Genomic DNA, 25,099 nt, shown 5'->3' on the forward strand with positions numbered 1-25,099 from the left:
TTTTCATGCCGAAAGAGGCGATTTAAAAGAGGCGATTTCAGCCAACAGCCGAGTTAGATATACTTTTCGAGACGAGTAATGCAACCGAGTGACGTAAGCGCGCTCCCGCGTCAGGGGGTGCATATTATGGCAGGGGTGCGTTTTCCGGCACAACACCTGCACAACACCTGTTCAAGTGATTAGGATGGGTGGCCAAATACTTTTGGCAATATAGTGTATGTTGCGTTACACTTTTACCAAACAAACCACATTTGCAATGCAACCGCAGTGTTTGTTTTAATCGAGCATGGTTTGACTTTACAGCCCACGACGTTAATTCCAGTCAAACTGGATCGCGTTTTCCTCGCATCGTTCTTATAAAAACACCTACCCCGACATTTGCAGACTGAAACGCGAGCTGTACTTTTGTTCGACCTGCAGTTCTATCTTCTGTCTCTAGAGGTCGCCGCAGCCCAAGTAAGTTCACTGACAAGTAAGGAAGTATCTTATCTCCCGCTGCTGAGGAGAGAGAGAGGGATCAGGCTCTGTGTGTGGCAGTTACTCCTCATTTACGTAGCAGTCCAGCTGACGAACCATGTAGTTTTTACACTGCCTTGTTAATTAATGTTATCTTTAAGGGGGTGTGTTGTGTTCGATGCCCTGAAGTCAATTGTCAGTATGGTTTATTCGTGAGTTTGATTGCGCGACTAAGGGTAAGTCCATCATCAATAATTATATTTTGAAGCTAACTATTTTGTTTGTTTTAATTTTGTTTCCGCTATAAAGAGAAACAAATAGAGCTTCCGGTATTCTAAGATTAAACCGTGTAATAGTATGTTAATGAGCCCAGCAATACTACTTTTACATGGTCATGCAGGTGACTATAGTAATTTTCTGTTGTAAATGTCACTGCAAATAAAAAATAAAAGCTTTTTCTTCCCAAACTTGTTTCCAGTAATTCAAAACAGGTCACTAAAATGTAATAATTCTGATTGAATACCACATACTCACAGCCTGCCTGCTTATCACTTCTCATTCGGATCTCATATGGTACTCGTGTTTAATTCCGTCATGCTGTTTGATGACAGTAGAGCGTTATATTCTATACTTAGGTCAAAAAAAGTTGTATAATAACATTATTCACTTACCGTCATTCCACGATAAGTTTTGACACACGTACGTGCCTGACTTGCTTTGCTCAGATAATAACTAGTACGATCGCTTCAAAATCAGAGCAACTTAAGCACGGGCATCTATTTGATCCCCTTCTGGTTTTGTAGACAGTGCAGAATTGTTGCTTGGTTTATTTAACAGAAAGGTCAGAATGTCAACAAAAATCTAATCCAAAACACTCAAAAAAGGTTAAACATTGATTTGCATTTGATTTAGTGAAAAAAACAAAAAACGTGGCTCAGCACTGTGCAGTACAGAGGTCAGCTGTGTCTTGTTCTTGTTGTCAACAACAAACACACTCAATCATCTACAGTCGTGGTCAAAAGTTTGCATACACTTGTAAAGAACATCATGTCATGGCTGTCTTGAGTTTCCAATGATTTCTTCAATTCTTTTTTTTTTTTTTTTGTGATAGAGTGATTGGAGCACATACTTGTTGGTCACAAAAAACATTCATGAAGTTTGGTTCTTTTATGAATTTATTATGGGTCTACTGAAAATGTGACCACATCTGCTGGGTCAAAAGTATACGTACAGCAATGTTAATATTTGGTTACATGTCCCTTGGCAAGTCTCACAGCAATAAGGCGCTTTTGGTAGCCATCCACAAACTTCTGGCAAGCTTCTGGTAACATTTTGCACCACTCCTCTTGACAAAATTGGTGCAGTTCAGCTAAATGTGTTAGTTTTCTGACATGTACTTGTTTCTTCAGGATTGTCCACACCATTATAAAACCTTAATTCTAGCCTGATTTAGCCATTCCTTTGCCACTTTTGATGTGTGTTTGGGATTTTTATTATGGCCAAATAGCTAAAATTTTGTTTCATCTGACATCAAATAGACAAAGATAAGACCTTCTGGAGGAAAGCTCTGTGGTCAGATGAAACAAAAATTTAGCTGTTTGGCCACAATACCCAGCAATATGTTTGGAGGAGAAAAGGTGAGGCCTTTAATCCCAGGAACACCACACCTACCGTCAAGCATGGTGGTGGTAGTATTATGCTCTGGGCCTGTTTTGCTGCCAATTGAACTGGTGCTTTACAGAGAGTAAATGGGACAATGAAAAATGAGGATTACCTCCAAATTCTTCAGGACAACCTAAAATCATCAGCCCGGAGGTTGGGTCTTGGGCGCAGTTGGGTGTTCCAACAGGACAATGACCCCAAACACACGTCAAAAGTGGTAAAGGAATGGCTAAATCAGGCTAGAATTAAGGGTTTGGAATGGCCTTCCCAAAGTCCTTACTTAAACGTGTGGACAGTGCTGAAGAAACAAGTCCATGTCAGAAAACCAACAAATTTAGCTGAACTTCACCAATTTTGTCAAGAGGAGTGGTCAAAAATTCAACCAGAAGCTTGCCAGAAGCTTGTAGATGGCTACCACAAACGCCTTATTGCAGTGAAACTTGCCAAGGGACATATAACCAAATATTAACATTGCTGTATGTATACTTTTGACCCAGCAGATTTGGTCACATTTTCAGTAAATTCATAAAAGAACCAAACTTCATTAATATTTTTTGTGACCAACAAGTATGTGCTCCAATCACTCTATCACAAAAAAATAAGAGTTGTAGAAATTATTGGAAACTCAAGACAGCCATGACATTATGTTCTTTACAAGTGTATGTAAACTTTTGACCATGACTGTACGTTTTGAGGCGGTCACTTCAATGTTTCTGCTCTTTCTGCTGATTTCCAATGGGTGTATTTACTGGTTACTGCTATATCTCAGCAGGTACAATACATCGAAACAACGTTGATCATACATACTTGTCCTTAAAAACTGACTTAAAAAAACTTTGCAAAATAGCTTTATTTGTACAAAACCCAAAACCTGCGAAGTTGGCACGTTGTGTAATTCGTAAATAAAAACAGAATACAATGATTTGCAAATCCTTTTCAACTTATATTCAATTGAATAGACTGCAAAGACAAGATATTTAATGTTTGAACTGAGAAGCAACATTTTTTTTGCAAATAATCATTAACTTAGAATTTAATGGCAGCAACACATTGCAAAAAAGTTGGCACAGGTGCATTTTTTACAACTGTGTTACATGGCCTTTCCTTTTAACAACACTCAGTAAACATTTGGGAACCGAAGAGACCAATTTTTGAAGCTTTTCAGGTGGAATTCTTATTCCACTCTTCCTTGATGTACAGCTTAAGTTGTTCAACTGTCCGGGGTCTCCGTTGTGGTATTTTAGCCTTCATATTGCGCTACACATTTTCAATGGGAGACAGGTCTGGACTACAGGCAGGCCAGTCTCGTACCCGCACTCTTTTACAATGAAGACACGCTGTTGTAACACATGGTTTGGCATTTTCTTGCTGAAATAAGCATGGGCGTCCATGATAACGTTGCTTGGATGGCAACATATGTTGCTCCAAAACCTGTATGTACCTTTCCGCATTAATGGTGCCTTCACAGATGAATAAGTTACCCATGCCTTGGGCACTAATATTTGCAAAAAATAACGTTTTCCAGTTCGAACGTTAAGTATATTGTCTTTGTAGTCTATTCAATTGAAACGTTTTCTGTTTTTATTCACAATTTACACAACGTGCCAACATCAATGGTTTTAGGTTTTGTACATTGATACAACATTGATGTCTAACGGTGGATCAATGTTGTTGGTATTGATGTCTAACGGTGGATCAATGTTGTTGGTTGGGAGATTACCAAAATTAAATCGTCAAATCAACATCAGAACCAGACAATAAATAAATGTTGTAAAAAAACATGTTGTTGCAATGTTTTATTTGTGTTTTAGAATATTGGCTGAGATATGACCAAAATTCAATGGTCAAATCATCATCAGCTCCCAACATTGATTAAACGTTAAAAAGCAACATTATGTTTGAGTTGCTCAATGTCAGGACCTAATTCAACAAGTTCTTAATGTTGTTTCAATGTCTTGTGCCTGCTGGGATGTGTTTCCGTTGTTGTGAGAATTAATATTGGGTGGTCGGTGATCAAACAAATATTTGACTCAATCAAAAATCTTTATTCTTTACTGGAAATTTTGGTCGATATTCTGTCTCTCATACACAATATAAAAATCTAGACTGTCAGTTGGTAAATTTAAAAGATCATCAAACAATCTAATAATTATTCTCTCCACTGTAAATAAGGCTGATTATTCCCAAGTTTGTTGCTTTGTCCTTGCTTTTCAAATGTTATGATTTAATGGCTATTTTCCACCAGCAGGTGCTTCAAAATGGAGTTGAGCAGAAGGAAAGTCCCTCTCTATGTGAGTATGTGCTTCACTTGTCAAAGTATGCAGTACATTTAGGAATCACAATAAGTATTAAAGTTAAGTATTAAAATGCAAAAAACAGTTTATGGTAGAAAACAGGTCAATATAAATTATTCTGAAGTGGTTATGATCAGTGTTGGGTTAGTTACTGAAAACCAGTAACTAGTTACAGTTACTAGTTACTTTATTTCAAAAGTAACTCAGTTACTAACTCAGTTACTTACACCAAAAAGTAATGCGTTACTGTGAAAAGTAACTATTTAGTTACTTCTTTTCTTCTTCTTTTTTTTTTAAAGCTCCCATTAATGCCCTTTTTGCCTTCATTTCAGTACTGTTATTGCACTGGAGAATAATACAATCTGTTGATCAACTTGACATACATTTTTATTTTCCTTTTAACATAATTAATGAAAAACAGTGCAACATAAAAAGGCATTCCTCCTTTCTTTAAACTTGGACCAATGACCATGAATAAAAAACAAGTTAAAGTGCAACATAGTGCACATCATCTTCCTTGAAACATAAAGCCTGACATCTGGAGTGATGCTGCTGTCTTCCACACTTGGAGCCATGGATTGTAGAATACTTGTTTTCAGTGGCAGGATCATTGACACAGATGGTGAAGTTTCAGTGCTCAGTAGAGATGGAACACTTTTGAGGAGTTTAAGCACCTGGAGGACCTCACCTGCCACTCTCACATCATCATCAGACAGGGTGACATTTGTCTTCAGGGTGTTGTGGGTCAATGCAGAGTATATAGCTGCCTGCTGCTCCAACATATCATAAGTGGAGTTCCACCTCGTTGGGACATCATGTATGAGCAGGCAGCTTTAGCATTTCTTGCTTTGTCTTAAGCACATGAGCAGCTGTTGTGCTTGGGTGGAAGTAAGAAACCTTCCTGATCCTCCCAAAGAGGCGCTCCATCCTATTGACTGAGATTCCCTTCTGTGATGCCAAATTCACTACATGTGCAAAGCACCTATCTGTGGTCCCAGTCCTGCCTCATTCTCTGTAATTATTTGATTTTTGGCATTATCACATGTGACTGGGATATCTTTATCTTCCATTCCTCCACTGCTTGTGTCAGCACCTGCGCAGGGTGACTCTCGTAGAGGGGGCGTGTCTTCTCATCTCCCAGTCTGCTGTGATGAAGTGAGCGCTTATAGTTCCGCTGGACGTCCACCCGTCTGTCATGAGCGCAACAGCTGATGCTCGGGATAGTTCATCCACAACTTTTTTCTTCTCCTGCTCATAAAGATCTGGCACAATCTTATTGCTGAAGTGGGTGCGCGACGGGATGTCGTAACGTGGTTCAAGCACGTTCAGCATGTGTTTAAAACCCTCGTTTTGCACAACCGAGTCTGCACTTATAAACACACCGATTCAATGGCAGGGGCGTTCAAGCTCCTCCGTTACTCCGCTCGCCATGACCACGCTGTGTGTGGACTGAACGTGCCAACAACTTTTTTTTTTGTTTCATATATCAAACCGCGGATCAATTGTGTGCGTCATCCCCTCCCCACACCCACACACACACACACACATAGACCGCGCCTCTTTTCTTCTCTCCGGCTTGTGACAGAGGAAGATTCAGAAGAACGACACCGCAGCGCTTCTGTTTCTAGCCGATACTACATCAAAAGTAACGTAAAATAACGCAGTAACGCATCATGTAGTAACGGTAACTAAATTACTGAATAAAAAAAAATAACGCGTTAGATTACTAGTTACCGCCGAAACTAACGGCGTTACAGTAACGCGTTACAGTAACGCGTTACTTTGTAACGTTAGTCCCAACACTGGTTATGATATACATTAATTACAGTACAAAAAGTTAAGGTGTGCCGTTTTATTGAAGTTTTTTGCCAAAGGTCGATGAGTGCGCCCAGTTTCTTTTGCTGTGATTATGCAGACTTTCATCGGTCTTTTGAATGAGTCGTTTGTATCCTTTGAGTTGTAGTTTCTTTGGGAAAAATAACTATCTGTCAGCGCAACAATGAATGAAAGCTTGACATTATGTTTATCCAACTGGCAAATCAGTAACCATGTGATTCATTCACCAGTCCTGTTTTTTATTTGTATTTTAATCAGTCAAAGTTGGAATGGAACATTTGTTTGCAATCATTTTAATATATCCTGTTGAATCTTTGAATGGTTGTGTTCAGGGCAAATATTATATGCACCATTCAGCTTGCTCGATCTTAGCAGTGGAAGCAAATATTAATATTGGAGGATATATATTGGAGGATCAAAGGTGTGGTGTATTTCCTTCGCTGTATTCATGTCTATTCAATCACCATTCAATCAATCTGTTGTTTTCTTTGTCACACTGAGGTCACTTAAAGTTTATACAAAATACGCTCCATCTTGTTTATTACATAAAAGGATACTTTGCTTGTTTTCTAGTAAGCCGGATCTTATGCAACAATTTCATCATTAAATCAGACAACTCTGATAAGGATTGTAACCTTCTAAACTGTCCTACAAGTGTACAAAGTAGTTAGTTGTAATGCAAAGGTGATTTTTGCATTGCAGCATCATGCTTTTTAACATTCATTAATTCAACACTACAAACATGATAGCAACAAATCACTCATGATACAGCTGGACAAAATAATTGGGACATCACTGCACTGTTACTGCTACTTTTGGATATAAGCCTGTTTTTTTCATGTTAAGGAAATATGTATCATTTTGGTAAACGTATGTAACATGAATGTTATTCACTCAACACTTCTTATTGAGGTCCTACAAGCCAAAGAATAAACACAAATGTGTGCAGAGTTAATATTTTAATGCTCCTTTGAAACTGCAATCCACTTTTGGAATAAGTGTTGCAAAGAAGCTACAGAAGGTAAAATTGTACCACCCCAGTAGCATTCAACTTTAGGTGATCCTCCTTTGTAGTTGGACTCTGTCAGTCATATGTATACCTTACTGCAAAGGCGAAATTAATACAACTGTAGAAGTAAAAAAAAGTGCTGTCAAATTATTACATTTCTTTAATCAGATTAATCTCACTGTTGAATTTGGATTAATCAAGATTAATCACAAGTTATTAGTCACTTGTATAATCTAAAATAATTTAAAAAAAGAACCCAATTTTTGACACAAATGTTGTTTTATTGTCAGAATGTTAAACACTATAAAGGAAAATTAATGCACCTAATTTGTCGCCAGGGAGAATACCATATGGAGTCAGTAAATTCAGTAAGTATTCATGGCGCTTTGCTTTTTTCAAATTTGTTTTATGTTAAAGCCTTATTCATTTTTGTCCTCACAAATTCTACCCACAATACCCTATAAGGACAATGTGAAAACGTTGTATTTTTTTGTTTGTAGAAATTTTTGCAATTGTATTAAAAATATAAAACTAAAAAATCACATGTATATTCACAGCATTTTCCATGAAGCTCAAAAGTGAGCTCAGCGGTATCCTGTTTCAACTAATCATCCTCGAGGTGTTCCTACAGCTTAATTAGAGTCCACTTGTGGTACATTTAGTTGGTTGGACGGGATTTCGAAATGCACACACCTGTCAATATATAAGGTCGCACACTTGACAGTGTATGGCCGTACAAACTAAGAATGAAGTCGAAAGAATTGTCTGTAGACCTCCGAGACAGGATTGTCTTGTGGCACAGATCTGGGGAAGGGTACGGAAAAATATCTGCTGCCTTGAATGTCCCAATGAGTACAGTGGCCTCCCATCATCTGTGAACGGAAGAAGTTTGGAACCACCATGACAATTTCCAGAGCTGAACTTCTTTTGCAACAAAATGAGGACTCTTGACCACAAGGAAATTATTCTGTTAGCTACAAACAACTTTCCATCGGAATGGATCTTGAAATCAAAGGACTTCCTGTTTGAAGTATATCCGACGACTACACAACGAAAAATTATTCACACGGGAAAAGATAAGGAGGCCAAAAACGTGAAGGCATGCTTAAGCTTGTTTAATGAGTTTGGGGACGATATGCCTATGTTTTTCTCGCACTGTTTGGACAAGCTCCCACTTGTTGGCTTTGGCAGTATATACGCCTCGGTCCTGGTCATAATAATAGAGCAACTGAGCAGGGAAGTTTCTGGGCTGCGGAGGGCCAGTGAAGGACAGGTGGATGTGAACGAGCATCTACTGACTGTGCAGCCACAGTAGCTGTGGGAATTTTGCATATGGGGAATTTTCGGCACTGGTACAGGGAGCTTCATTTCAGTCATCACGATTTGGGCTCCTTTTATACTGGACACCAAATCAGATTTTTTTGCCCTCAAGTGACACAGATCGTATATATTTGTCTAAACGCTCCAAAGTGCTTCAAATCTAGTATTTTTGCATCAGATTTGGGCCACAACAGGAGGTAATCCGAATGCGTTTTGAATGTGATCTTTTTAAATGTGACAGCAGTCTAAACAGCAATGCGACCTGTTTGCAACTTTTACGTCATTTGGTCGAGCTACGTCATTTGTGTGTGCAGCACGATCACTTTCCTATTTGCAATTGCCTTTTTCCTCTACCTGCAGTTGTTTTCCATCATCTGCTTACTTCCTCTTTAAAACAGCCACGGCACAAACCCACTAACACGCAGATATGTGGCGATATGAATGCTGATATTTCTTATAATGCTTCCTCCTTTGCCAAGCATATAATCAGAATGTGTGAAGACAATAATTTGCTACTATCTAGTCAGGTGATTTTACCTGTGGACAGCTTCACCTACTACAGTGACGCCCACAGAAGAAATAGTTGGCTTGATCATCTGATATTGTATGTACTGCAGATACTCGTGCAAGGCTTGGGCCTATGAAACTACTGATCATTTCCCTATTGAGATCACGCTTGAAACTGGCAGTCTCCCTAAGATAATGAGGGAGGACAATAGCGCAAGTGAGTTTAAACAGACTGGACTAAACTCTCCTCAGAGGATGTATTATTTTATGTTGGGAAATCAGATCCACTTTATAGAAATACATTCACCTATACATACCATTCTATGTTCCGATGTCAACTGTAATGACACCTCTCACTGTGCTGACCTCTGTGAAATGTACAATTGTATTGTGTGTGCTTTATTAGAGGCCTCTACTTACTCATCTTAGTAGAGCTAAAAACACCAAGCCTGGGTGGAACAAGTACTGTGAGTAGCTGGCCCCCATGCAGAGTAGGGATGTCCCGATCCAGGTTTTTGCACTTCCGATCCGATACTGATATTGTTTTTGCACTTCCGATCCGATACCGATACTGACCGATACCGATACTGACCGATACTGGCCTATCCGAGCATGTATTAAAGTTTAAAGTTATTTAGCCTACTTAGTTGTCAGAATCATGTTGAAAAGGGTTTTAGTACTCTTGATAACAACTAGCCAGCTGAATTAGGGGAGTTTGAATAATACACAATGGTTGGTAACAAGAAACTGACCTGTTTATTCAAGGATAAACACAAAATAGACAAAATTATACATGACAAACAGAAATGGCATCATTGAACTAGGGCTGGGCGATATGGCCTTTTTTAATATTGCGATATTTTAAGGCCATATTGCGATACACGATATATATCTCGATATTTTGCCTTAGCCTTGAATGAACACTTGATGCATATAATCACAGCAGTATGATGATTCTATGTGTCTACATTAAAACATTCTTCTTCATACTGCATTAATATATGCTACTTTTAAACTTTCATGCAGAGAGGGAAATCACAACTAAAAAAAATCACTATTTTTTTCATACGGTGTTGATGTGGAAATGTTTGCCTCTGCATTTTGATGGTGTGGGCGTGTGGCACCGAATGGAGATAAGCGTCTCGACAGACGTTACAATATTTGAACAATGATGACGAAAACTGTTTTCTCTGTCGTGTCCTTGTGTCGAAAATTGTTATGCGCTTATTTTTTTATTTGATTTTGTGCGTGGCATAGATTTGCCGTGCGCAGAGGACGCTTGAGCAGGCGCGCACCTTAGCGGCTGCGCTAGCATCACAGCTAACGTTAGCCATGCTGCTACCTCGCTCTCTGCTGGGAGAGGGCGTATACGTATGTGACGTATGACGTGACAGTATGTGACGTGTGTAAGAAGGTGCGCTCGCTGTCTGTAAGAGGGAGACACAGGAAAGTGTGAGAAGAGCCTGTCGTGTAATGCCAGCAGCTAAAAACAACTGCGTGAGAATCCACAGACTTGTGGATGTGTTGAAGGTGTTCTGGAAAATGCGGAACGGAAATTAGGGAGCAGCAGAAAAGTGGAACGTATTATTTAAATCGGTGCGTTGGAAAACTGGATCTGGATCGGCATTTTCCCATGCCTTGCCGATACGCATTTTTTTTGCAAATATCGGCGGCCGATCCGATCCAAATATCGGATTGGGACATCCCTAATGCAGAGGCTAAGGTGGTGCATAAGGCCTTGGTTATTGCTGGTAGACCTAGACAAGTGACAGTTCTACAGCACAAAAAGCTAACTAATACTAGATACCAAAATGCAGTGCGCTTTGTTGGCAAGCATGAGCAAGCCGTGAGAGCAGACTCTATGGCTGGAAAACTGCTTGACAGCAATGTCACTGGCTTCTGGAAATAAGTAGAAAATATAAATAGGGTTATAGCAGAATTGGCATTTAACATTGAGGGTGTATCTGGTGTGGAAAATATAACTGAACTCTGAAGGCTGCACGATGCTGCTCTGTTCAACTGTGTCAGAAGTGATCCCTACTGTCAGGCAACATAGAGGAGGAAGTGGTACACATTAACCCTTATGAGATTTCCCAAGCCATAAGGCAACTAGCTGATAAAAAAGCATGTGGCATGTATAATATTACTGCAGAGCACCTGAAGCTAGCCAGCTGTGGGGTTGCAGTGTTGCTCTCGATGTGTCTTACAGGGTTGGTAACGCATGGCATCCTGCTCGATGCTATGTTGACAGTGTCATTAAAGACACGGCTGGTAAGGTAGGGAGTGTGGACAATTATCGACCCATTGCCCTAGCCAGCATACTGTCTAAGCTTCTAGAAAATGTAATAATATTCGACAGAGTTGGGGAGCTTATTTGCACCACATACAATCAATTCGGTTTGAAGAGCAATCACAATACTGATTTATGTACTGTATGTATGCATTAAAAGAAGCAAACAAGTACAAAGAGCAGGGCTCAACAATGTTGGTAGGCTTTATTGATGCCTCTAAGGCAGTAGTTGCCTCTAAGGCAGTAGTTTTCAAACTTATTTCGCCAAGTACTACCTCAGAAAACACTTGGCTCTCCAAGTACCACCAAATGACCAACATTAAATTACAGTTGCGTAGTAGGCCTAAACATTCATTAAAAACAAGGAAGAGGTTTTTTTTTTCTAACAAGTATAAATGTTAATATTAATAAATATTTTTGGCTACTGTAACATTACACACAGTTTGAACAATAACATTGTGTTTGAATATTTAATTGATTGTTTGGCATACGACTAGATGGAGCCCTCGTACCACAGTTTGAGAATTACTGCTCCAAAGGATTTGATAGAGTCAACCATCACAAGCTCTTCACCAAGCTAAAGCATAGAGGCGTTCCAGGTAACATCATATGTATCGTGGCATATTGGTATGACAGGCAGACTATGTAGATAAAATGGAGGAGTATTTTATCCTGTCCCTTCAGAGTTGCAGTTGGGTACGGCAAAGTGGGCTTCTTTCCCCAGGCCATTGATGACCTGTCAAGGCAGTTGAGAGATTGTAGTACAGGGTGCATAATTGGGAGCACCTAAAATCAACCACATTATAGACACTAAAGATTAGGCCATTTAATCACCCATTAGTGCAGGGTTCCATCAGCTTCTCAAAATATGCTCAGACTATGGAGTCAAGTGCAATGCCAAAAAGAATATGATAATGATATGTAAGACCGAGTAGGATTAACATCTTACTTTTCCAGGGTTCTCTTTTTTCTGGTCAAACCCAGTTTGTGTGTACCAATGAAAAATATCTAGGCCACATTATCAATGATAAGATGAAGGATGATGCTGACATGCTTAGACAGAGAAGAATGCTATATGTCCAAGCCATATGTTAGTGAAACATATTCACTTCTCCTCTGATGAAGCGAAGGTACACTTATTTAGAGCTTACTGCACCCCTATGTACACGGCCCCCCTCTGGGTAAGGTATAAGAAAGAGAGTTTGCACAAACTCCAGGTTGCATATAATATAATGTCTGTCACAGTATCCTGTCCTTTTATACTGTATTTTTGTTGTTTGGACTGTATGTGATGGTATGTCTACTTGGACGTTAAAGTCTGCAATGAAGTTTAATATCACACACCAGTGAGTCTCCTCAAACATCATAGTAACCCACACCGCCTTTCAGATAACCATCTACGGTTAAGGTAAAGGAGCATGTGGGGTCAAAATAAATTACATGATCAATCTGCGCAAAGTATCATTGCAATGATTTTTCCTGATTAATCACATGAGTTTGCTTTTTATTTTTGACACCCTTAATATAGATATAAAAACATGGTGGTGAAGAATCAAATGAAGAAGAAAAAACTGGGGGGGAGGGCAGCACGGTGGGGAGGGGTTAGTGCGTCTGCCTCACAATACGAAGGTCCTGAGTAGTCCTGAGTTCAATCCCGGGCTCGGGATCTTTCTGTGTGGAGTTTGCATGTTCTCCCCGTGACTGCGTTGGTTCCCTCCGGGTACTCTGGCTTCCTCCCACCTCCAAAGACATGCTGTGTGTATTGTGGTGTTCCTTTTTCCCCGTTTCTATGCTGGACAATTTGGGTCAACTCTTTTAGCCATACAGTGCCTAAACTTGCAATAGAATGAATGAGTGAAAAGAAAATAGGAGACAACTGAATGAACTGTGAATCCCACACTCTTAAACCACGCCATGTTAGTAGTATTTGATGTTCACCGTCTTTCAAGATCAGTCCTAAAAATGTTTCGCTTTTGCTGTGCCTTCTGTCCTCCATCCAGGGTCTCTTATGCTTCCTAGAATAATTTGCACCATGTGGGTTTCTCTCTACTGTTTTTTTGGCGACTACAGATGCTTCAGACATTAAATTCTTTGGGGGCAGGCTCATTGTGCCATAACCCCCGCCCACATTCTAAGATGAACATTCACCAATAGCAGAAATGTCTACACTTATATATTTGTTTCCTTATTTCTAGTTTTGGTCTGCAGACAAATATTTGCTCTGCAGACAAATACAAGAACCGAGACTCAGAATTCCGTCGCCCGGACGCGGGTCACCGGGGCCCCCCTCTGGAGCCAGGCCCGGAGTTGGGGCACGATGGCGAGTAACTGGTGGCCGGGCCTATCCCCATGGGGCCCGGCCGGGCACAACCCTAAGAGGCAACGTGGGTCCCCCCTCCAATGGGTTCACCACCCATAGCAGGGGCCATAGAGGTCGGGTGCAATGTGAGCTGGGCGGCAGCCGAAGGCAGGGCACTTGGCGGTCCGATCCTCGACTACATAAGCTAGCTCTTGGGACGTAGAATGTCACCTCGCTAGGGGGGAAGGAGCCTGAGCTAGTGCGCGAGGTGGAGAAGTTCCGGCTGGATATAGTCGGACTCACCTCGAACCACAGCAAGGGCTCTGGAACCAGTTCTCCCGAGAGGGGCTGGACTCTCTTCCACACTGGCGTTGCACGCAGTGAGAGGCGGCGGGCTGGGGTAGCAATTCTTGTTGCCCCCCGGCTCAAAGCCTGCACGTTGGAGTTCAACCCGGTGGACGAGAGGGTAGCTTCCCTCCGCCTTCGGGTGGGGGATGGGTCCTGACTGTTGTTTGTGCTTACGCACCAAACAGCAGTTCAGAGTACCCACCCTTTTTGGATACACTCGAGGGAATACTGGAAAGTGGTCCCCAGGGTGATTCCCTTGTCCTACTGGGGGACTTCAACGCTCATGTTGGCAACGACAGTGAAACCTGGAGAGGCGGGATCGGGAAGAATGGCCGCCCGGATCTGAACCCGAGTAGTGTTTTGTTATTGGACTTTTGTGCTCGTCACAGATTGTCCATAACGAACACCATGTTCAAACATAAGGGTGTCCATATGTGCACTTGGCACCAGGACACCCTAGGCCGCAGTTCCATGATCGACTTTGTAGTTGTGTCATCGGATTTGCGGCCTCATGTTTTGGACACTCGGGTGAAGAGAAGGGCGAAGCTTTCTACCGATCACCACTTGGTGGTGAGTTGGCTGCGATGGTGGGGGAGGATGCCGGACAGACCTGGCAGGCCCAAACGCATTGTGAGGGTCTGCTGGGAACGTCTAGCAGAGTCTCCTGTCAGAGGGAGGTGCTGGACATTGAGTCCGAGTGGACCACCTCTATTGTCGAGGCGGCTGATTGGAGCTGTGGCCACAAGGGAGTTGGTGCCTGTCGTGGCGGTAATCCTAGAACCCACCAGCGGTGAAGGATGGCGTCAAGCTGAAGAAAGAGTCCTATCGGGTTCTTTTGACTCATAGGACTCCGGAGGCAGCGGACAGGTTACCGACGGGCCAAGCGGTGTGCGGCTTCAGCGGTCGCGGAGGCAAAAACTCGGACATGGGAGGAGTTCAAAGAAGCCATGGAAGCAGTGTCAGAGCTTGGTCCGCATTGCCGGCAGTAAGTCGGACACGTTTCCAGTGAGGGTTGGACTCCGCCAAGGCTCCCCTTTGTCATAACTTTTATGGACAGAATTTCTAGGCGCAGTCAGGGTGTTGAGGGGATCCGGTTTGGTGGCTCCAGGATTAGGTCTCTGCTTTTTGCAGATGATGTGGTCCTGATGGCTTCATCTGGCCAGGATCTTCAGCTCTCACTGATACGGTTCGCAGCCGAGTGTGAAGCGACTGGGATGAGAATCAGCACCTCCAAGTCCAAGTCCATGGTTCTCGCCCGGAAAAAGGTGGAGTGCCATCTCTGGGTTGGGGAGGAGACCCTGCCCCAAGTGGAGGAGTTCAAGTACCTCAGAGTCTTGTTCACGAGTGAGGGAAGAGTGGATCGTGAGATCGACAGGCGGATCGGTGCGGCGTCTTCAGTAATGCAGACGCTGTATCGATCCGTTGTGGTGAAGAAAAAGTTGAGCCGGAAGGCAAAGCTCTCAATTTACCAGTCGATCTACGTTCCCACCCTCACCTATGGTCATGAGCTTTGGGTTATGACCGAAAGGACAAGATCACAGGTACAAGCGGCCGAAATGAGTTTCCTCCGCCGGGTGGCGGGGCTCTCCCTTAGAGATAGGGTGAGAAGCTCTGTCATCCGGGAGGAGCTCAAAGTAAAGCCGCTACTCCTCCACATCGAGAAGAACCAGATGAGGTAGTTTGGGCATCTGGTCAGGATGCCACCCGAACGCCTCCCTAGGGAGGTGATTAGGGCACGTCCGACCGGTAAGAGGCCACGGGGAAGACCCAGGACACGTTGGAAAGACTGTCTCCCGGCAGGCCTGGGAACGCCTCGGGATCCCTCGGGAAGAGCTGGACGAAGTGGCTGGGGAGAGGGAAGTATAGGCTTCCCTGCTTAGGCTGCTGCCCCCGCGACCCGACCTCGGATAAGCGGAAGAAGATGGATTGATGGATGGACAAATATTTTGATCTACCAAATATTGGCTTTAAGGGGACCTATTATGTAAAAAACAACTTTTCTTACCTATTGGTACCTTTTTTTTTATATATTTGGGATCTGCAAAGGTGCCTAAAATTTTAAATCATGGAGGCATTGTGGAGATATTTATAAAACAATCTTGCCTTTCTTCATACCTCCTTCAAACAAGCCGTTTGGAATTGTAATTTTTTTCATTTATTTATGACATTTTTTACAGTTGTGACGTCAGCGGATATCTCCATATATATGGTAGACATTTACCCGAAGATCTTTGCACAAATCCGCCTTTGTACTCCGACGCTTTAGTCAATAAGCTCCTTCCTTTTCTCTATGGGTTATGTGTTATACTTGTATAGCGCTTTTCTACCTTCAAGGTACTCAAAGCGCTTTGACACTATATCCACATTCACCCATTCACACACACATTCACACACTGATGGCGGGAGCTGCCATGCAAGGCCCTAACCACGACCCATCAGGAACAAGGGTGAAGTGTCTTGCTCAAGGACACAACGGACGTGACAAGGTTGGTAGAAGGTGGGGATTGAACCAGGAACCCTCAGGTTGCTGGCACGGTCACTCTCCAATCCGTGCCACGCCGTCCCCAATATCCTCTATCCAGTTGTTGTGGGGCAGACTGTCTTGTACATGCACATGCATTCTCCGCTGTTGCCATTTCTAATACAAAGTAGCGTATAGTTCGACTTCGAACTTATATCCGTCAATAGACTATATGGAATCGCTAAAAACTACAACAAGAATGGCAAAGACACAGTCAAAGCAGAGGCATGTAAATAAGACCGCCCACAAAATGGTGCATCCTGAAGAGATGGTCAGAAAGCGGCTTGAAGATGGTCTGTAAAACATAATCTATGCAAAGTTGAACCAAAAGGAAGTGTTTGAAATGTAGAAAAAAAAACCATAATATGTCCACTTTAAAAGGTCCCCTTTAATGGAGGTGATTATTATTAGATTGGCGGAGCGTCTCCAGTCCACACCACGTATGGAGATGCATAATTAGCTGCTCGCCACTTGTCAGCCGGGGTACTAAAAATAAATAAAGTATCAACCAGACGGTATCTGCGTTTGTGCAGCATTAAAAGGCATAAATTGGCATTTGCCAATCACCTACTTTTTCCACAAAAATCGGCCGATACTGTCTGGTGGCCGATATAGTCGCACGTCCCAAGTAGTTTGATGTACAATAGTGTAAACGTCTCTGCTGCTGCTGGGTTCTTCTTGAACCACAGACCACGGCCACACGCGCTCAAGTTCAGGGTTTACAATGAATTTTATTGTCTCAGTCTCTCTCGTGCGTTTCAGCAATTGTCTTCTTGTTTCTTTTCTCTCCTCCTCTCCCTCTTGCTCCTCTGTCACCAACCCCCCTCATGGTCTCCGACGCTGCTAATAAAGAGACAGATGATTAGATAACTCGTTCCAGCTAAGATATCCACTCACCTGTCGGCTGCTTCATGGCCGGCACCTGCACACACCCTGCCTGCAGGGAACGCGTGGACCACGCCCCTTCCGCAAATTGTTTTTAGCAATTGTCACTGCTTGTTTTGTTGCCTGCAGTTATACCATTGTTCTATATGTACACAACAGGCCTCCTGAATAGGGATTTACTGTACAGTACACTAACGATGGCGACATAGATACATCATCTATGTCATATCATACTTTGTCACATGGTGTGGAAAGAACCACCTCCAGCTCAATATGACGAAGACCAAGGAGCTGGTTGTAGACCTGGGAAGGAGGAGGAGTACTCCCGGCAACCCCTGTTTCCATCAGGGGGGTCGATGTGGACATGGTTGAGGATTATAAATACCTTGGAGTTAGGGCTGGGCGATATATCGATATACTTGATATATCGCGGGTTTGTCTCTGTGCGATATAGAAAATGACTATCGTGATATTCGAGTATACCTTCTCACGCAGTTGCTTTTAGCTGCTGGCATTGCACTACAGGCTCTTCCCACTCCTTCTTGTGTCTCCTTCTCACAGACAGCAAGCGCAACTTCTTACATATGTCACATACTGTCACGTCATACGTCACATACGTATACGCCCTCGCGGAGCAGAGAGGTAGCAGCATGGGTAATGTTAGCTGTCATGCTAGCGGAGTGGTGCGAGCGGTAATACGAGAGAAAGAAGGTGCAGATCTGGTAACAAATGAAGGAAGAATTAATTCCCAAGAAAAACAGCAGGTGGTCCATCGTCTGGCGGTGGTTTGGCTTCAAGTGGGAATATGTCGAACAGACAACCGTAATTTGTCAAGTGTGGGACAAAAGTCAAAAAGTAGTATTACTGCTAATATGTAGCATCATTTGAAAAGTCACCTGCTCGAGAATGAAGAGTGCTTACCCCGCATGTCAACATCTCCGTTCGATGCCACACGCCCACACCATCAAAATGCCGAGGCAAACATTTCCAGATCAACACCGTATGTTTGTTTTAAACTATTGTAGTGGCGTTCTGTACAGAAAGTGCACTTTAATTTAGTGTTGTTTTGATATGTCATCTTAGTGACACGCACAAAAGTGCACTAATACCTTGTTTTAAAATGTCTCTGACAATCTTGCACTTTCTGTTTTGGAAATGACATGAATGTTTGTGCCACTGCTTGATAACTGTTTAATAAATACACTTTTGGTCAATTCAGTTAGTTGTGATTTCCCTCTTTGCATGAAAGTTTAAAATGAGCATATATTAATGCAGTATGAAGAAGAATGTTTTAATGTAGACACATAGAATCATCATACTGCTCTGATTATATGCATCAAGTGTTCATTCAAGGCTAAGGCAAAATATCGAGATATATATCGTGTATCGCAATATGGCCTAAAAATATCGAGATATTAAAAAAAGGCCATATAGCCCAGCCCTACTTGGAGTACACATCGACAACAAGCTGAATGGGTCAAAACACGCGGAGGCATTCTCAGGAGGCTCGGATCCTTCAACGTCTGTACAAAGATGATGAAGATGTTCTACGAGTCGGTGGTGGCGGGCGCCTTCTTGTACGCCGTGGCCTGCTGGGGCAGCGGACTGAGAGCGAGGGACGCAAACAGGCTGAACAAGCTGGTAAAGAAGGCTAGTAACGTGGTGGGAGTGGAGCTAGACTCTCTGGCGGTGGTGTCAGAGAGGAGAAGTCTAGCAAAGCTCCTAGCCATTATGGACAACACCTCCCACCCACTACACTCGGACCTGGCAGAGAGAATGAGCACGTTCAGTGGAAGGCTCAGACTCCCTAAATGCAACACGGAACGACACAGGAGGACCTTCATACCGACAGCCATCAGACTGTATAATGCATATGTGCACATGTGAATAATTCTGTATAGTTTTTTATTGTCTATTGTGAGCGAACTGTGGTGCTGAATTTCCCCCAGAGATCAATAAAGTACTTTCTATTTCTATTTCTATTTCTATTACATCCACATATGATCTTTTTGTTGGCTCCAATAAGTCTGTCATGTCTCTATGCTATGGTTCTCCTCTAATTAACTTTTTACCTCCCTAATATCAGTCGTCCAAATTGTTCTGGCCTGTTGAGATCAGTGCAGGTATTTTGTTTTTGTTTTTTTGTGTGTCCTGTCCAGCTTCTCAGGCAAATCATATAGTTGATGTAGATGCCCATGTCGGCTGTTCAGATTTACTTTACAAAAGAGAAGTGTAGGATACTTCTCTTGTTGCCTTATTTGTATTTTACTTTATTAAATGTATTTATATTATCATTTAGTGCAGCCGGGCCGGAGCAGGAGGGGATAGAAAGAGAAAAAAAGAAGACAGAGGGGGAAATTGTGGGGACAAGAGGGGGATTAGACAGAGAGACAAAAACAACAACAGCAAACAACAACAACAACAACAACAACAACAATAGAGCAACATCAGCAAATACGACATGTACAAATATGATGGTACAAGTAATAGCAAATAAGCAGTTAGCGAAAAATTAAAAATAATACAGAAATGACAATGAGCATTATTACACTACAAATGGATCAATACAAATACCAATAGAAATAGCGCTATTGATAATGAACAATACCAATAATTTACCTTTATTATCAACAATACAGTTGTTTAAATGCAACAATACATATACGTAATGATAACTTGAGATACGAAAGAATGCAGAAAAATGGAGGGGGAGAAAGAGAAGCAACCTACATTAACCTTGTAGATTGTTATAGTCACAATAGGTTAAGCTTTGTCAGTGTGCCATGTGTTACACCCAGTTAACCCTAGGGCAACAACGTTAATATATGTTTGATGAAACGTGATTATGTGCATGAGTGTAAGTATGCATATGTACTTGTATATGTACAGAATGTGTATATGTGTTTGTACAATGAATGTATATGTACAGAATGTGTATATGTGTTTGTACAGTGAATGTATATGTACAGTATGTGTATGTGTATGTTTGTGTATTGCAGGTCTTTAAAGTAGACACTAATAAGGCACTTTTTTTTATTGAGGGGGAAATTTTACTGTACCCGCAAGAAAATCTGATGAGAGATTTAGCGAGTACACCACAATAAAATCTCAGTCACCTATATTTTTTGGCATATGAACACTTGTCCCATTATACCTCTTTTTACGGCAGGGCCAGGCTAAGGTGTTTGCATTATTGGAGGGGCTGGATTCAAAGCTGGAAGATACTGAAGTCTACATTGTTCTAGAAGGATCTACATTGGTGCATGTCACCAAGGCTCAGAGTGACGTCATGCTCTACTTCATAGTGCCTGGTATGTGTGTCACTCAGATCATGAACATAAATGTCTTCAAATATCAAACTAAATACACCCTTTTCTTTTTCTGTTTCTGATATACTCAGAGAGTGTATATCAGCATTTCAATCGTAACACACACATGAACAATCTGTGACTTGATGTCTGGAAAGGCACATAATCTTATCAGCTTCCTTTCAGTAGGGAAACAATATGTCAACATTACTTAGACCCTGACAGTGACGGCAGGCTGTCGGTCACCAAGGCCAAGCATGCCCGCTGCAAAAGCTGCTCTGTGAAAGTGTCTAAAAACCAAGGTTTCCTGCCTATTATAAGTCACTAAAGATGCTTTGATGAACTATACAAGCCTAATTAAGACATTGTGAATCATAATGTGGGCTCTGTACCGAGGATGTCGTTGTGGCTTGTGCAGCCCTTTGAGACACTTGTGATTTAGGGCTATATAAATAAACATTGATTGATTGATTGATGATAATATTTTTCACTGAACTGTAGTGCTGTAACTAACGATTATTTTCAAAGTCAATTTGTCAACAGACAAATATTTAGACACATTATTAATGGCTCTAATTTGACCATCGACTTCTAAATGCAGCTTAAGTTATTTTAAGCATGTGCTTACTAACAACAAAGATGACTAGTTCGTTCATCCATCCATCCATTTTAGCAAATTGCTAAAAAAAAATAAACAATTAACCTTGTTAATGTATTTAAGACAACAGTTAAAATAGCAGCAATGAAAACAAACAACTTCCTCAAAAAGAAATAAAGCATTTTGTGATGATGTTTAAAAAGCTGCACACTGATATATTGACTATTGACTATTGATTAACTCATGGCAGTTTTAGCACTCTAATAGACTCAATGTGTAGAATTGTATATTTGATTAATTCTTAAAATATTGGCTATTAATAGATTGTATTTTTGATCTTATGATACCTCCGCATTGGTGCTGTGTGTGAGTGGGTGAGTGAGTGAGTGAGTGAGTGAGTGAGTGAGTGAGTGAGTGAGTGAGTGAGTGAGTGAGTGAGTGTGTGCGTGTGTGTTTGTGCACGTGCGGTTTGCCTTTGTTGTGACCTTTTTAACAGCATTGTAAATTGACGCTGCTTTGAAAAGTACATGAATTGATGTAGACAAAGCTTGGTGGCTTTGGCTAAAATGATAGTTATTTTTCACACAACTTCCTCTCACGTTTGTTAGCTAGCTAGTAAGGCGTAAGCTAGCACTCTTACCGAGGTTGAGATGCATCCTCCCTACAGATATCCGACATAATTTCTCTGCTTTAAATGCTCGCGTATCACAGATGTACTGCCATAAAAACAAAGTCTGCTTTGCAAAATGAGCAAGGTATTCATGTTTGTAACAAGAAAAAGAGAAAATGTACTCACACTTTACATGTTATCACTGGCGATGTTTTTGTGAGTGGCGATGCGCACCCGCTTCCGCCCGGAAAAAAACACGAGTGATGACGTCAGGATTATTGTCGACGCATATTATTGTCGGCGACAAATTTCTTTGTTGACAATGTCGAATAATCATTGCAGCCCTACTGAACTGAATGAACTCTTTCTTTATTGACTTTTTCAAATACCATACTTGGGGATTGTGAACTTTTTTTTCAAGGACATAACCTCGCTGAGGTGGTCTCTGTTCAGGCCTATCTCTGCTCCGAAACCACGCCTCTCACCTGGGTGGGCGGAGCAATGTTGGAGTATATTCAAGATGATGCTCAGGTATGAAACCTACATGGCACTTGAATAAATAAATTATCTATTATCAACTAGAATTTAATAATGTACCAGAATACCGTTAACACTGTAATTATGGCTGAGGTGATTTTTAACTGAAACTGTGGTCGACAACATGTTGGTAGATGAAAACCAAAACTTCCCAAATATAGATGTGCTAGGCTTGTGCCATCGTATTCAAAAATACTTGAGGCTGTAATTTCTGCCAAAGGTGCATCAATAAAGTATTGAGTAAAGGCTGTTAATACTTAAAAACATGTGATTTATTTGTTTTTTATTTTGAATACATCTGCAAAAAATTTCTGAAAATATTTTTTTATCTCAATGGGGTATTTTCTGTAGAATGTGTGCGCCAATGATAAAAACGTTTAATACAATACGTGCAATACCAACAAGTTACCTTAGTTTTATCCAAAGTTCTGTTTTGAAGCAAAGTTAGCCGCCTCTCATTGCGATCACAGTACTGTGTAACTATATATATATATATATATATTAGAGATGCGCGGTTTGCGGACACAACCGCGGAGTCCGCGGATTATCCGCGGGTCGGGCGGTTGAAATAAAAAAAAATTAGATTTTATCCGCGGGTCGGGTCGGGCGGTTGAAATAAAAAGAAATTAGATTTTAAATAGATTCAGGCGGGTGGCAGTTAAACCAATTCGGAAATATATATACATAGTTAAATGTTGTTACCCACATACGAAAAACGAGCAGGCACCTGCAGCATATGCCACAACAGAAGAAGAAAAAAAAAAGAGATGGACACTTTTACGGAGCGGAGAAAGGACGCCTCGCCGGGGTCCGGGACCGAGGCCCCTTCCCCCGAGAGAGCCCCACCGGGAGCCGTAGCTGAGGTGATCCGTGAGAAGGGCCCGACGCACGTCCAGGGTCACCACCGCGCCCACCGCACCGACACCCCGCCTCGTCCGCCTTCGCCACGGCCGGCGTCACGCGCAGCAGGTAAGCTGCTTACCTGCCCACCACCCCCGTGGCCGGGGGCTCGTAACAGGGGTCACTCCGCGCGCTCCGCCCGCGCAGCTTACCTGCCCGCCACCCCCGTTGCCGGGGGCGCATAACAGGGGTCACTCCGCGCGCAGTGCGCTCACGAAAGGGGTGGGGCTCACCCTGGTGAGCCGAGTGGGCCACTTTTGGTAAGCAGAACTGGCGCTGCGGGATGAACCGAACGCCGGGTTAAGGCGCCCGATGCCGACGCTCATCAGACCCCAGAAAAGGTGTTGGTTGATATAGACAGCAGGACGGTGGCCATGGAAGTCGGAACCCGCTAAGGAGTGTGTAACAACCCACCTGCCGAATCAACTAGCCCTGAAAATGGATGGCGCTGGAGCGTCGGGCCCATACCCGGCCGTCGCCGGCAGCGAGAGCCACGAGGGCTAGGCCGCGACGAATAGGATGGCCGCCGCGGTGCGCGCTGAAGCCTCGGGCGCGAGCCCGGGTGGAGCCGCCGCGGGTGCGAGGGACATCGCACCTCCACGCGCTTGGAGGTGCGCTCAGCGCGGCTCCCAGATGATTGCGCACTGGTGTGCGTCTGGGCCGTGACAGCGTGGCACGCGAATGTCTCTGCTGCATTGGATCAGTCTCCTTTCTTTAACAGGCAAAAGCTTTATAACCTCACTAATGCCTTGCATCGTCTATATTAGATATATAACAACGGGCGGGTGCGGGCGGGTGCGGTTTTGATTAAATGTTAGATTGGGTGGATGGCGGATGGTTGACGACTTTTGTGATGCGGTTGCGGATGAAATAATTGCCTATCCGCGCATCTCTAATATATATATATATATATATATATATATATATATATATATATATATATATATATATATATATACGTAAATATACTGTATATATGTGTATGTATATATATGTAACTATACATATCTAAACTCTAAGACATGTATGGAAACATTGACAAGAGCGAATCTTTGAAGTCATTTTCCAGCAGCTTTATCTACATGCGTTTTAATTGGATCCGGCCTACATATATATATGTATGTATGTACATATATATATATATATATATATATATATATATATGTATGTATGTATATATACATAAATATAGATTGTGGAAGCTAGCAGGCCGGATCCAATTAAAACGCATGTAGATAAAGCTGCTGGAGGAAGATTCTTTCTTTTCAATGTTTCCATACATGTCTTAGAGTTTTTAATAACTACACTAATAGGTTGCCTACAACCAGAGCTAAGTTAATGTCAATATTAATTGACCAAGGGATAATTGGAAAGCCCAGAGGTTATTTGTTGTTGTAAACCCCACACCTAGCTATAATTCATTGAATACAGACTTTAATTACATTTCCGGTAAATAAATATTTCTCCAATGCAAAAAATTAAGAAAAATAAAATTAGAAATGTTTTAAAACTTAGTAAAATCTCGTCTTTATCTTAGTGCCATGTGGTGTATTGCTTTGTTCTCAGGATCTGGCTGAGTATTTGGTTACGCATAGTGTGTGCTCAATGGATCACACAGAGTTGAGCAGCCTCTTCAACCTGGGACAACAGCGCAGCAGCTGGGCTATGGATCGACGTGTAGCCCTCGCCATGGCCAACCTGGATATACCTCCAAACTGG

The 25,099-nt window shown here is 42.1% G+C and overlaps 1 protein-coding gene across 7 annotated transcripts in view; it reads left to right on the plus strand.

Moving 5' to 3' along the window:
* The first annotated feature begins 558 nt into the window (after positions 1-558).
* Positions 559-25,099, plus strand: part of LOC133575959 (rho guanine nucleotide exchange factor 28-like) — an 88,156-nt gene continuing 63,615 nt past the window's right edge. For 5 of the 7 annotated variants that reach the window (XR_009811540.1, XM_061928911.1, XM_061928912.1 and 2 more), the window contains exons 1-5: positions 559-692; positions 4,367-4,409; positions 20,597-20,738; positions 22,365-22,474; positions 24,947-25,099. The exon at positions 24,947-25,099 is cut by the window's right edge and continues 28 nt beyond it. Coding sequence is in view for 6 of the 7 variants with exons in the window: in XM_061928911.1 (XP_061784895.1) it covers positions 4,377-4,409; positions 20,597-20,738; positions 22,365-22,474; positions 24,947-25,099 (438 nt within the window). In the remaining variant the exon portion in view is untranslated. Of the gene's footprint in view, positions 693-4,363; positions 4,410-20,596; positions 20,739-22,364; positions 22,475-24,946 lie in introns of those variants that run through there. The other 2 variants (XM_061928910.1, XM_072912186.1) reach the window with 2 other exon arrangements.

This window comes from Nerophis lumbriciformis, linkage group LG33 (genome assembly GCF_033978685.3).
Source record: "Nerophis lumbriciformis linkage group LG33, RoL_Nlum_v2.1, whole genome shotgun sequence".
Lineage (NCBI taxonomy): Eukaryota > Metazoa > Chordata > Actinopteri > Syngnathiformes > Syngnathidae > Nerophis > Nerophis lumbriciformis.